General features: G+C 31.3%; 3 protein-coding genes across 4 annotated transcripts in view; 2 read left to right on the top strand and 1 right to left on the bottom strand.

The window, feature by feature from the left end:
- The window catches only part of LOC123271839 (alpha-2C adrenergic receptor-like), a 334,634-nt gene that overhangs the window by 218,827 nt on the left and 101,361 nt on the right, over positions 1-14,446 (bottom strand). The gene's annotated exons all lie outside the window — the stretch shown is intronic.
- On the top strand, positions 3,444-4,862 carry LOC123271890 (dorsal-ventral patterning protein tolloid-like). Of its 2 annotated transcripts, none has more exons than XM_044738432.1 (3): positions 3,444-3,666; positions 3,967-4,189; positions 4,262-4,862. In XM_044738432.1, exons 1-3 carry the CDS (start codon positions 3,513-3,515, stop codon positions 4,674-4,676), a joined length of 792 nt encoding a protein of 263 aa, XP_044594367.1. In that variant the 5' UTR covers positions 3,444-3,512; the 3' UTR covers positions 4,677-4,862. The 2 variants fall into 2 exon arrangements, with proteins under 2 accessions (XP_044594367.1, XP_044594366.1); XM_044738431.1 differs by having other exon boundaries at positions 3,967-4,192; positions 4,265-4,862.
- LOC123271906 (dorsal-ventral patterning protein tolloid-like) lies at positions 8,381-10,404 on the top strand. The gene is made up of 3 exons (XM_044738455.1): positions 8,381-8,582; positions 9,768-9,986; positions 10,056-10,404. The coding sequence occupies exons 1-3, from the start codon at positions 8,429-8,431 to the stop codon at positions 10,280-10,282; spliced, it is 600 nt and encodes a 199-aa protein (XP_044594390.1). The 5' UTR covers positions 8,381-8,428; the 3' UTR covers positions 10,283-10,404.

Here is a 14,446-nt window from a genome sequence, read left to right as displayed (position 1 = left end):
ACCAGCAGCACTCGCTTCGCTCGTGCCGCAAATGTCGGGGGCAGGCATCATTTTTTTTCAATGTAATTTTTTTCGTACTTTCGACCGGGTAGCAAGAAAAATAGTATACACTACATGGGCAGCAATTTGAGAGCCCTGCACTGCGTGACATGATGCCCTCGGCTTCGCCTCGGGCATCATGTCGCGCAGTGCAGGAATCTCAACTTTCTGCCCTTGTAGTGTAATATACTATTTCTGCCCTCCAGGCGGAAAGTGGCAACTTTCGGCCCGCTGCGCTAAACGAAATTACCGCTTTCCGCCTCTGTCGGACAGAAAAATAGCATACAAACCTATGGCAGGAAAATAATAAATATCTCAGATCACATATATGTCGACCTCGGCTTCGCCTCGGGCAACATATATGTGTTCTGAGACATTTCTCATTTTCTTGCCACAGGTGTGTAATATACTATTTTTTCGGGAACCGACGTATTTTTTAATAAGACGTGTAGAAATGCAAAAAAAAAATTTTTTCTGCCCTCCAGGCGGAAAGTGGCAACTTTCGGCCCGCTGCGCTAAACGAAATTGCCGCTTTCCGCCTCTGTCGGACAGAAAAATAGTATACAAACCTATGGCAGGAAAATAATAAATATCTCAAATCACATATATGTCGACCTCGGCTTCGCCTCGGGCAACATATATGTGTTCTGAGACATTTCTCATTTTCTTGCCACAGGTGTGTAATATACTATTTTTAAACTAAAAATTTTGTTTGGACTTTGAAAAAATAATAGAATTTTCATTATACGCCCTCATGGTTCTCGGGTGCCATAAGGGCGTATAATTTTTATACGCCCTTATGGCATCTGTAACGCGATATCTTTATCATAAAATGGGTTTGATGTTTCTTCAGCGATAGTTATTTATGATTTAAATAATTGAGAGAGTAAGGAAAATTTTGTGACGAGCATAATATTATTTTAAAAGGAATTTTGTATAGGTGAACTATACTAGTTAAATATGGTATCATCAGAAAAGTCTTGACGAGAATTAGTGTCCTTTCACGAATTTATGTATTTTTCAGTGACAATAATCAATTTTTTACGCTAAGTTGTTGAAGTAGTTTTTAATATTTTGTTGGTTCTACAAATTTGTTCCGTAAAATATGTGTGATTAGAAATATCAAAAAGTCATTCAGCCAAAATTTTTTTATTCATAATCCGCAAACTTCAGCAGTCGCATGGTGACTACAGGTTGCTAGTTATAATTAAGATGATATTGATGATTTTAGTGATGATTGATGGTGATAATGATATTGTTGATCGTGACCACCTCAATTATCACATAAGTGATCATGATCATGATGATGATTATGACTAAAGTAATGATGATATTGATGATCATGGTGATTATGATTATGGCGATATTTTTAAGCATAACCATAATTACAGTAGTATTAACAATCATCGACCTCGATAATCATCATAAAAATAGTTACGATATTGATGATTATAACAATAGTCATTATAATCAGTGATTGTGGTGATTATGGTAATGATGATATCAATGATCATGACCACAATCACAATAATATTGATGATAGTAATCATGATAAAAGTAATAATCTTTATCAGGAACATGTTTATTTTAATTATGGTAATAATTATAGTGATGATTGTTAATATTTGTGATCACGACTACGATAATTATCATAGAGATGAGCACGAAATTGACGATTATGACCATTTTCACGATGATATTGATGATCTCAGTTATCATAGACATCATGATATTAATTATCATAGGAATTATGATAATGATAGTATTGATGATTGTGCACAATCATGATTATGGCTATGACCACAATTATGATTATTATGATGATTGCGATATTAATAATCATGGCGGTTACGATATTGATAATAATAGTTATCATGATAAGATTATAGTCAATAACGATCGAATCTTTATTTCAATTTTCGATAGCAGCTATAATCAATAATTTCTTAATAAATAATACAATTATATCAAAGCACATATTTTAAATTGCATAATAAAATGAATTGAAACAATTACTTCGAGAAAGATCAAATGGAGCTTTAACCGCGTAATGACTGAAAGGGACTGAGCGAGAAAAAATACATGATGAAAGGAAAGCGAGAAAATTGGTTTCCGAGAGTACCGAGGACGAGGATAAGTTCAACAGTTTTCAGTTTTAAAAGTTCAACGTTACCCGAGATATTTAATTATTTAAATTTAATCAACATCACAAATATCATTATGACAAATAAAAACTTTTATTGAATATTCTGCGTTTTATAAAATTTACTCGCCGTCATTTAATAACAATAATAATTATGCATCTAATTTATTTAGTTAGAACACGTGAATAAACATTATAAGACAACTTTTACATTAACAAATAATGGTGGTCATGGTTATTTTGTCATTCAAGTTAATTGCGTTGAATGCAGACACGAAATGTAAAAGACTTAATAAATGGATTCAAGTATGTGAGTGAGTTCTAGAAAAATAGCAGTAAAATGAAACTGTAGAAAAAGTACACAAGAGAAAAAAATTGTATTGCCGCTTTGTACTGGATTAAATGTGCAAAAAGTGAAGGCTTTAAAAAAAAATAATTGTAAGCTATTAACTACTACTGATTGTCAATTTAATATTTTTTTTAATGGACTCACATTCTTACGAAACTCTAACGCTTCTTTTATCTAAATGATACTGTATTATGTTAATAGCAAATCGGATTACAATAACATAGAAAAATAGCTTTACTGGTAGCAATAAAATTTTCTTATAAGTGAACAATAGTTTTTTTTTTTTTTTTAATACAACATTTTCGATATCAATTATTCTGAATTTACATGATGAATCTGTATCTGGATTAAACATAAGTTGTCCAAAAAGATCTCTAGGCGTTCAAGAATGGCATTATTTGTGGTCCGAGGGTCGTATTCCTTACATCATAGATAGTAGTTCATTTGAAAATCCTGAACGTAGGTAGACTTATAAAACAGGCGATGCGAGTATGGAAAAAAATCAACTTGCATTAAATTCATGGACAGAGAAAATTTTAGGGTTCATCGAGACTATATATTCATCAAGAAATTATATGCTGAGTTAGTAGCATTTCCGACTTACTAACAACAATTTTTACTTTGAATAACTGCTATTATTTTGTTGATTTGTTCAAAGATGTTACACTAATAGTGTCGATAGGAGACAAGTTGGGAGGAACTATATATGCTTAAGTGAAAATGGCCTGACTAAAAGAATTATTCTGCACAAATTGGTCACATAATCGGTTTATATCATGAACACCAACGTCCAGATCGCGATGAGTATGTAAAGATCAATACGGAAAACATCAAGACTGGCAAAGATGAGGTTTTCATTTTTTCATCATTTTTAATTAAAAAATTGGTAATGTGGATTTTTTATAGAGACTAAAGATACTTTCAAGAAAATGATGTGTGAAAATTCCATTACTCAGTGAAAAATATGATTTTAATTCAATAATGCTTTATTCGACGAATAAGTTTGCACGTGACCGATCTAAGAACACCATAACTCCTTTGAAAACCGAAGATATTGAAATCACCAAAATTGGCAGATACGAACAATTGAGTGCTATCGACATCAATGGTGCAAATCGGCTCTACAATTGTTCTGGTAAGTGTCGATAAAAGATATTAAAAATACTGCCGGAAGAGTTGAAGAAGAAATGTTTACCATTAATTGTATGACCTAAAGCTTTAAAAACATAAAAACTTGATAAAAATATTCATCAATTAAGCCAGTCTGTTTTTAGCATAAAGAATTGTTTTTGTCTTTAAGACGATGCTTGTTGCCAATTTTTTTATAATTTATCGTCATTTAATTACATTTAATAAATAAAATCGACTGTAAATTATTGAAATTATATGGGTCATGTTAAGAAATAAAATAATTTTGATTGTTCTATGATTTCAGAATGTAGACAGTTGATTGAGAGTGATAGTGGAGTATTTAATGTAGTCAAGGATCTAAATTCTTCTACAAGTATAACAAAACACTGTGAATGGAGAATGGTGGGGGCGCCTGGTGAACGAGTTATTTTCCATATTTCATCTTGGAGTGTTCCTGATACTGTGGGCTGTCGGACTAATTATTTGCGAGTCAAAGATGACTTTATAACACCTGGGTGGAATATAATAGACTAGAAATTTTTGTAAATTATGCTATGAATTTTTTTTCTTTTTTAATTATATACAAAATTTATCTTTGCAGTGGATGTATGTGGAGAAGGCGGTTTGGAAGAGGTAGCTTCTGAAGCTAGCCAATTGCTCATTACGTACCACACGAACACTTTGAACAGTAAATACTTTGGTTTCACTGGAAACTTTAGAAAAGTTTGCAGAGGTGATATAGATATCGTAGATGAGGAAAAGGAATATTATTTAGAATTTCCAGGCTTTCCGTATCAGTATACAGCTAACAAATATTGCGTTTGGTATCCGAACGCATCACCTAATAGAAAAATTATTTTAAAATTTGATTATTTTCAACTTGAGGCATCTGAAAACTGTAAGAATGATTACATCGAGATTCGAAAAGGCAATTATTATTATTCACCGCTTATTGGGAAATATTGCATTAATACCAGCCTAGAAGAGATTTGGTATAGAAGAAATACTTTATAAGTCAAATTTCGTAGCAATAACCAAACTCAAGATAATGGATTCTCTGCAATTGCAACTTTACGCAAATTATATGATTGAAATTTAAGCTCTCCAAACGATCCCTTCAAAACCTTCATTCACAAACGTTTTATCAATTTTAGTCCATTAAACTTCCAAATCAATCAGTATAAGTTAAAAATAACATCTAGGCATGGTATTCAATTTTTATAATGAAAAAATTATATTGACTATACATTTGGAGAAAATATTCAATATAATTTTTCATGGGTTCGTTTAAAATTAAATATTAATACAATTTGGGGCTTGAAGGCCTGAGAAAAAATGTTCTAGATAATTTAAAAAATACCGATAAAAAATCAAGCCTAGATTTAAAGGTCAAACGTTTTTTGTTTAAATGTCTTCATTAGACACCTTTATCTGAAAAAAAAACAACTTTATGCTATTAACTACGATTAAATATCAATTCAATATTTTTTTAATGCATTAAGCATAAGTCGTTCAAAAAGATCTCTCGGCGTTAAAGAATGGTACTATTTGTGGCCTGAGGGTCGTATTCCTTATATCATAGATACTGGTTCATTCGACGGTTCTGAACGTAGACTTATAAAACAGGCGATGCGAGAATGGGAAAGATCGACTTGTGTTAGGTTCATGGACAGACAAAATTTTAGGATTCATCCAGACTATGTATACTTCTTGAAATCAGATGCTGAGTAAGTAGAATGTTTTAGTTAATTACAATAATTTATACTTTTAATGATTGCTATTATTTTGTTGGTTTGATAACGAAAGGTGTTACACCCGTGGCACCGACAGAAGACATGCTGGTAGAAATCATGTGTACTTGGGCGAAAACTGTTTAACTAAAAGAACTATTCTGCACGAATTGGGACACATAATTGAATTGCATCATGAACACCAACGTCCAGATCGCGATGAGTATGTTAGAGTCAATATGGACAATGTATAGAAGGAAAACAGTATGGTTTTTATTCTTTCAAACTTTTGACCATAAAAAATTGGTAATGTTAATTTTTCATAGATACTAGACTTACTTTCAAAAAATTCCCGAGTCGAAATTTAGAGCCCATTTAAAACCTTCTAAAGTCGGATCTATTTCGGACTTGGGGGCTCAAACTAGAGCCTGTTTCCATGTTTAAGTAGGTCCGGTTTTGGTCCCACAAGCGCTACAAATTTCCGTTTTCGGCGCTTTAGGGTTCAAAATCGGACCTGATGAAAATAAAAATTAAATCTGATTTTGAACCCCTGAGTCCTCTTTTATTGTTATTTTTTTATTAATTAATTTTAATTCCCTTAGTTGCCACGACTGGCCCATGCCTGGTTACCAGGACCGTGCCCTAGTCAATTTTCAAGTCTGCCTCATGCTTTTTGATAAGAAATAATAAAAAAATTAATTTTTTAAGCGTCATTTTTTTTAATTTAATTTTAGATGTAGAGCTAATGCAATTTCAGACTGTTTGACTCTTATTTAAACCTAACTTTCGCTAATCATAGAAATAAAGTGAAAATCACATCCGTCCTATCCGAGATTCGAACCTGAGCCGCGCGCTTGCTAGACCGATACCTAACCCTTACACTATACGACCGATGAGCTACTATACATCTCATCATTCTCATAAGCTAAATCTATATAATGATGAAGTGTGACGGTTTATTATTTATATAATTTATGTTATTTAATATCGTGTTTTGATGAAAATTAACTATTTTTTACACATGGTTATTAATTAAAAAAAATGCAAAAGTCAAGTCCTTATATTACCTTAGACTTTGTACATTATTCTATGGATTTTCAATATTTTATTATAAATTTTAATATTTAAAATTATCAATATTAAAAATTTAACTGTAAATTAATTAATTTTAATTTTTTTAAAGACCATATCAATTTTGACGATATGTAATTGTTTTGGTTGAATAATAAATTTTTAATTTTAGCATTTGCTAACAAATATTCGTTAAACAATAAATTTTTACAACTTTAAAGAAATTCATTGTATTGAATCAAGACGAAAAATTCTTGAATCAAATAAAATTCACTTAAACCAATATAAATTTCTTAGTTTAAGAATTTTTCTCTTCAGATCAAGAAGAAAAATTTTTTCAGTTAATAAATTTAAGTTTTTAATTATTGGTGGAAATTTTAATTAAATAATTAATAGAAAAATCAATTTTTAATAAATATAATTTTCGTGTCATTTTGAATTCTCCGAGCTCAAAAATCTGATAGAAGTTTGATAAAACACTATTTTTTGAATTTTTAAACTGTAATAACTTTTGAATTAATGAACCGATTTCTACACGGTTGGCGGCATTCGACGCAGTTTCTGAAGAATCACAAAGAATCTTTCAGTTTAAATTGATCGAAATAGGAATTTCGAAGTAATTCCGAAAAAATACTTTTTTTGGTTTTCTTTTGACAACGATAACTAACTAACGAATCAACTGACTTTGAGCGGGCTGGCTGCGATCAACATGGTTTTTTGATGTTAAGAGCTGATTAGTGTTTAGAATCGATCGGTAAATCCGTTTAAAAGTTATTCCAAACGAACCGCATTTGAAAAAATTTTTGTTGTAATTTTTTTTTGACATTTCTCACTTTTCTCAATTTTTAATTTCGATAGACACAACAAAATTAATACCATAAACTCAGTAAAAGGCCAAAAAAAGTAAGACAAGTTGAAAAATTTATATGATAAACATTTTCTGAAGGTGGCCCATTTTGCCCCACATTTTTAATTTTTTATTTTCAATAAACAGAACAAATTAATGTCAAATACTTGGCAAAGGACTAAAAAACGTAAAACCAGAGAAAAACATTAAGGATTTCAACATTTTTGTCTTAATAGATCCATTTGCCCCTCCCCTTCTCTTACTTAATGATTAATTAACTTTAGATTTTCCATTGAATGGCCAAGGCTAAGTTATCCAGTCTTGACCCAAGCCTAGCACACCATTAAATATCCAGAGCTAGATGAGCCATGATGAGTCTTGGTTCAAGTCTGATTCACCAAAGGAACGGCCGAGACTCTTACTCCAAAAAATTAAATATCTCGATAGAAGTAAATTTTCATTAACATTTTTATTGATTAATATGTCAAATGGGAAGATCAAATAATATTGAATCATTTTTTTTCATTCAATATGTATAATTGCACGCTAAAATAATATAAAATGGGTATCTCTCAGCTGAAATAAGTGGCGCTGCTTTCCTAAAGTATCTAAAAATCTTGATCAAATACAAAAATTTATTGTAACAAGTATTTATGATAATTTGAATTAAGAAAAAATGACTTCCACCAAAAATAGAATTTCAAGAATAATTTTTACTTTGGCCAATACAACTTCGGCCTTCCTTCAGGCACCCGAAAATTTTCTTGAGCCAAGAATTTTGTTCTCCAGTCAAGAAATTTTTTATTTTTAATTTGTTATTTTTAGTTTTTAATTTTTAATTTTTAATTTTTAATTTTTAATTTTTTATATCATGAATAATTTAATTGTAGTTAATAAAAATTTATGAAGAGGCTAATATTGACGGACTTGAGGGTTCAAAATCGGACCTCTCGGTGAATGTTTGGACCTGTGGGTTCAAAATCGGAGCTATGGGACTACAGGGCTCTCAGTCGGATCTATTTCGGACTAAAGGGTTCTATATAGGCTCTAAATTTCGACTCGGGTTATCACCTGAAGATGCGATTACGCTTAATCAGACATATGCTTTCAATTCGATAATGCATTATCGCACGAATGAATTTGCATGTGACCGATATAAACAAACCATAACTCCTTTAAAAACTGAAGATATTGAAATCGAAGAAATTGGCAGAAGAGAACAATTAAGTGAAATTGATATTAGTGGTGTGAATCGGCTCTACAATTGTTCTGGTAAGTTCAAATCTATATTATTTAAATACTTAGTTTTACTCGAAGGTAAAAAATGGTTAGAATAAAAAGGACTTATAAAATTGCATACGTTTATTTTTAGTAAAACTTTAACTCTTTATCTTAACTAATTGCTTCATTGAAATGGAAATTCAATGGTTTCTGATTATACAAAAGGTTGATCAAAATTTACATCAAACTTTTTATCAAAAAAAAATTAATCAATGCAATAAAAACGAAAAAAAAAAAAAATCGAAATAGCTTACACAAGATATTTACTATCAACTGTGTGGTTTGAAACTTTAGAAACATCAGTAATTTGAAGAAAAAAATCGAAATGAATTTAATTTGTAACTTCCCGCTAAAAAAAATTTTTCGACTGGTCATGATATCCGAATTGGCACGGTAGATTCTAAGAAAAACTCAAAAATTCAAGTTTTTTTAATTTTCAAAAAATGAATTTTTTGGAATTACTTCAAAACTTCTGTTTTGATCAATCCTATGATCTAATTATCTTTGTTACTTAAGAAATGACGTTGACTGCCGTAAACCGTATCAGAATCGGTTGATTCGTTCGAGAGATCGTTGTCGAAAGCAATCCGAAAAAAGTGTTTTTTTTTTTAAATAACTGAAAAAATTTTTGTCGTCAATTTTTTTCTGATAATTGTTTCCGTTAAACTCAAAAAACTACGTAGGTTGCTGCAAGCCGCATCAAAATCGATTCATTTTTTCGAGAGACATCCAACTTTAAAAATCAACACAACACGGCTTTTCAATTAATTATTAGAACGGATTTTTTTCTGGATGTTTTGGTGAAGCTCTGTCAACCACGCGAAATCCTGTCAAGCGTTCTCAAAGCGAATGATTAGTTCGAAAATTGTTGTAGCTTAAATATTTTGAAAAAAGTTTTTTATTAAATATAAAATAGACTCGAAGAGCTCAAAACGTCGTAACTGTTAAATTTGGAGCGCTTTGTATTTAAAATTGGCGGGAAGTTGCAAATTTGGCTCGTAGGACCAATCGCTTTACTAATTTTTTTGAGATACAACCGTTTTGTCATTGTGGCGAAGCCTATTGAAAATAACTATCCTATTCGTTGTCGTATGGTTATAATTAATACAAAAAATAATTTAAATTAGATGAGTACTGTTTAATAACTACATAATTTTAATTTGCATGTTATTTAAGATTGTAGAAAATTACTTGAGGGTGATCATGGAACATTCAATGTAACCAATGATGTAAATACTTCATCCAGTTCAACAAAACATTGTGAATGGAGAATTGTGAAGGCAACTAGTGATGAAGTTGTTTTCTATATTTTAAATTTGAGCATTCCTGAAAGCGAAGGCTGTCGGACTAATTATTTGCGAGTTAACGATGAATCTAAAATGGATTCTTTATATGGTTAGAAATTTTTGAAATTATGCTCTCAAAGTTTTTTTGTTTATTTATATACAAAATTTATCTTTGCAGCGAATCTCTGTGGACAAGGCGGTTGGGAGGAAGTAGGTTCTCGAACAAACCAATTGCTCATTACGTACCACACAAATACTTTCAACAGTAAACACTTTGGCTTCAACGGATGCTTCAGGAAACATTGTGGAGGTGACATAGAAATGCAAGATGGAAAAGAGTATTATTTAGAATCTCCAGGCTTTCAAATCAGTATACAGCTAACAAACGGTGCCTTTGATATCTAGTTGCGCCTTTTTACAAACGAATTACTTTAAAATTTGATTATTTTCAACTTGAAGCATCTGAAAACTGTGAGAATGATTACGTCGAGTTGCGAAATGGTGACAGTTATTATTCACCGCTCATTGGGAGATATTGCAATAATACCGGGCCAGGAGAGATTTGATCTAAATCACATGTCTTATATGTTGAATTTCAAAGCAATAAGCAAATTCAAGATAATGGGTTCTCTGCTATTGCGACCTTACGCAAACCATATTATTGAAATTTCGGTTCTCCAAATTGTTTCTTAAAATTTTTCATTCAAAAACTTATGATAAATTTCAGTTTATTAAACTATTAAATCAATTAGCATAAATTAAATAAAATCTCTTGTTTTGACTCACAAATAGCGGATTTGTTCATTTTTGTTTGCGTATGAGTAAATCCAGTGATTTCGACACTCACCTGAAACATAAAATACAAAAATGTAAAATAAATTTTGTACGACATAATCATGTGAAGCATCAGAGAGTGCTTTACGATTGAAAAATTTAGTTTGCCTCACTTCGGCAACTATTTTTATTATTATAGCATTACTAGTTCACGAAAATAAGATATTTTGCATACTATTTTCAATAGTATATTACACTATTAGGGCAGAAAGTTTCAGATTTCTGTACTGCGCGCCATGATGCCCGAGGCGTAGCCGAGGGCATCACGGCACGCAGTTCAGAGCTCTCAAACTTCTGCCCGTGTAGTGTATACTATTTTTCTTTATAGCCGGTCGAAAGTACGTAAAATATTTCATGTACTGTATCGAAAAAAAATTGATGCCTGCCCCGGCCCGACATTTGCGGCACGAGCGAAGCGAGTGCTGCTGGTCGGGGAGAGGGGGGGGGGGGCAGGCATCAAATAAAAAAAAATTAATGTAAAATTAAATGAAAAATAATTAAAAAACATTTTTTTTTTTAATTGTTAGATTAAATAAAACTGAAATTTCTTGAATTCAACAAACATAATGAAGATTATTCTCGGTTAAAAATAGAAAAAACGAGCATATTATCTGAAAATTAACAATAATTAATAAAAATCAAATTAAATTGTTGTTACTGCGTACATTTTTCTAAATAATTCATTAATTAAATAAAGTTGATCCATTTTACACACGTCACTGTCAAACTGAATCTTAGTACAGTACAACCTGGTTATAAGTTACATCGGATGATCTACTCACTCTTACGACAGTTATATTTTTATTAATATCTCTATCTATATATGAAATATTTCATGTAAGTAGAAGAAAGAAAGAAATATAACCAAGTTGTATTGTACCATCAATCGTAAATGATCAGCGTAAACAAAACATAGTTAGTAACAAATGACTAATGTCAGCCGCGGTAGCGAAAGCATTTGCTCCCGCTGTTATAGAAGGCGAATGTGTAGCTTAATCAATGCATGAATCTTTAACTTTCTGCCTCGAAATAGGTGCAAAAGATGCGTACTTTTGACCGAGGTATAAAGAAAAATAATTAAATGAAGATTAATTCCATACTTTTCAAAAAATTAGAAAGCGAAATAGAAACGGAAGAAAACATCAAAATAGTTAAAAAATAAATCGTCCGAGGACGATTTGTCCCAAAGTGTTAGCGAAGATGAAATATTTCCATCCATTTAAATTAGATTTATACTAGTATGAAAATTACTGAAAGGCAAGAACTGATTAGAAGAATTATAGTTAAAAAATTTTCCTATCCGTCGTATATGAAATCTTGAAAACACTGTAGCTTGTTAATAGTATATTACACACCTGTGGCAAAAAAATGAGAAATGTCTCAGAACACATATATGTTGCCCGAGGCGAAGCCGAGGTCGACATATATGTGATCTGAGATATTTATTATTTTCCTGCCATAGGTTTGTATACTATTTTTCTGTCCGACAGAGGCGGAAAGCGGCAATTTCGTTTAGCGCAGCGGGCCGAAAGTTGCCACTTTCCGCCTGGAGGGCAGAAAAAAAAATACATTGATTGAGTCAAATTTTTTTGCACGCCTCATAACCGAAGCGTTGAGGTTGTGTTCTACTCTCGACATTTCAAAAAAAGCAGTTTTCTCGAAATTTTTTAATCCTTTGGAAGAATTGTAGGTCACTGGATTCAAATGGCTAGGTAACTCATTTTTAGAAATTTTATTTTATCTTTTGTGGGAAGATACGTGTACTCCTGTGCTGTCGGAATTGATCAGCAAATTTCAATGTCCGATGTTCTTTCTTCGAAATGCGAAGAAACAAAGTTGCTTTCAGAGGGGAAATCTGTACTATTGAATTCACACAAGATTAAATGTTACAACACGAAGCTCATGTGGATTCCAAGTGTGCGTCTGGTAACTATCACACGAAGCAATAAAGCAGGAGAGTGGGGTGCCAAGAATTTCGATTCTGAGTCGTTTATTTTCAATTAATAAAATTAAAAAAAAAATCATTAGACTATATATGTATATATATTGTGTACATTTATCCCACAGGGGATGAGTGCGCATTATCGTCCTATTTCAGCTGTTTGATATTTTTTTCACATTCGCTTTATTTTATTATTATTTATGTCAATCGAAGTTTACTATGTACATTTCAGTACTTTTCTTCTAAATGAACTAAGTAAGTACTAAATTATTTAATAAAGAAAAATTTCTTATAAAGTTTCTTCGTTTTATTAATATTGTTTATCATACCTTCGGCAATAAATTAAAGCAACTTGCTCCAAAATAACGATATTCCTTTCCTTCCCGCCCAGCTACAAAGTTATTTTTCGCCATACGAAAATAATTTTGTCTGCGAAACATATTGTCAAAATAATAAAGCATCTCACCACTATAAAATACAGTAAATCAACCATTGACAATATTAATGATTAATCAACGAAGCAACCATTTTTTTCCGAAAATACAGACTACTTACTGATCAGAATTCTTGGCACCCCACTCTTTTGCTTTATTGCTTCGTGTGATAGTTACTAGACGCACACTTGGAATCCATATGAGCTTCGTGTTGTAACATTTAATCTTGTGTGAATTCAATAATACAGATTCCACCCCTGAAAGCAACTTTGTATCTTCGCATTTCGAAGAAAAGACGTCGAGCATTGAAATCGGCTGATCAATTCCGACAGTACAGGAGCACACATATCTTTCCACAAAAGATAAAATAAAATTTCTAAAAATAAATTGAATTGTTCTTTACAAAAAAAAAAAAAATTACTCCTTGAAAAGTCAAGCTGCATTTTTAGCTTTATATGTTATGTATGAAAAGTTATAATTATATTTAATACTCATTGATATCATGTCACTTTTGTCATTAAATATAAACGAAAAGTTACTCAACATTTACGTGAAAAAAAAAATTTAAGTGATAAAAGACTAACTTTATCGAACACTTCACTATCTCCTTTTATACATGTATATATAACAAACCACTCGACTCAACTTTACGTCAAATGCACAACATCCCGGAATAGAAGGCGAGAGTCTATTAGACGTGGTGAAAACTACTATATTCTTATCATTTTTATCTACATGCTCCATTGTAGATATATTTGTTTTATTTTTCAGTCAAATCAACTCATCGCTTTTTTTTACTACTGTCTTATTTTTCTATTTCTTCACTTCAATTTTTATTTTTTTATTTTATCCTTCTCTATATATATCTTAGCACAGTAGTGTCTTGAAAAATACAATAGAATCTAAATCTGGCCTACTTCGTATTTTATTTTTATGTAGACTGCTTTCCTAAGAATTTCTACACATAAATAGTAAAAGCAACACTAATACTGACGGTAAAAGTTGTAGCAGAAACTTAAATAAAGAATGATATAACGAGAACAGTATAAAATAAAACAAGTATTAAAAGACGGTAAAGTATAATGATAGGTTAAGGCATGAAAGGGTGGAGTGAAATGAATAAAAAAATGAGGCAAACAAATTCAAGAATAACGAAACAATTTTTCATACTATTGTTGACATTTTCTCATCTTTTCTTATAAATACATTCATGTATAAATATATAAGGATTCTTTTAAAACTCCGTCATATAATTCCGATCGAACTTCGTCTGCCTTAGGCGGGCACGTTCGATCATTCATTGTTCTTCAGCAGTTTAAAACAAAAAAAAATTGGTAGATATAAATTTGCATGCCTCAA

Source organism: Cotesia glomerata, linkage group LG9 (assembly GCF_020080835.1).
Source record: "Cotesia glomerata isolate CgM1 linkage group LG9, MPM_Cglom_v2.3, whole genome shotgun sequence".
NCBI lineage: Eukaryota > Metazoa > Arthropoda > Insecta > Hymenoptera > Braconidae > Cotesia > Cotesia glomerata.
Note: the sequence above shows the minus strand (reverse complement) of the source record. Positions and strands in the feature narration are given on the sequence as shown.

Coding starts and splice junctions, on each gene's coding strand:
- LOC123271906 (XM_044738455.1), top strand. CDS start 8,429: ATGCATTATCGCACGAATGAATTTGCATGTGACCGATATAAACAAACC. Junction 8,583..9,767: donor TCGGCTCTACAATTGTTCTG/GTAAGTTCAAAT, acceptor ATGTTATTTAAG/ATTGTAGAAAATTACTTGAG. Junction 9,987..10,055: donor TAAAATGGATTCTTTATATG/GTTAGAAATTTT, acceptor TTATCTTTGCAG/CGAATCTCTGTGGACAAGGC.
- LOC123271890 (XM_044738432.1), top strand. CDS start 3,513: ATGCTTTATTCGACGAATAAGTTTGCACGTGACCGATCTAAGAACACC. Junction 3,667..3,966: donor TCGGCTCTACAATTGTTCTG/GTAAGTGTCGAT, acceptor CTATGATTTCAG/AATGTAGACAGTTGATTGAG. Junction 4,190..4,261: donor ACACCTGGGTGGAATATAAT/AGACTAGAAATT, acceptor ATTTATCTTTGC/AGTGGATGTATGTGGAGAAG.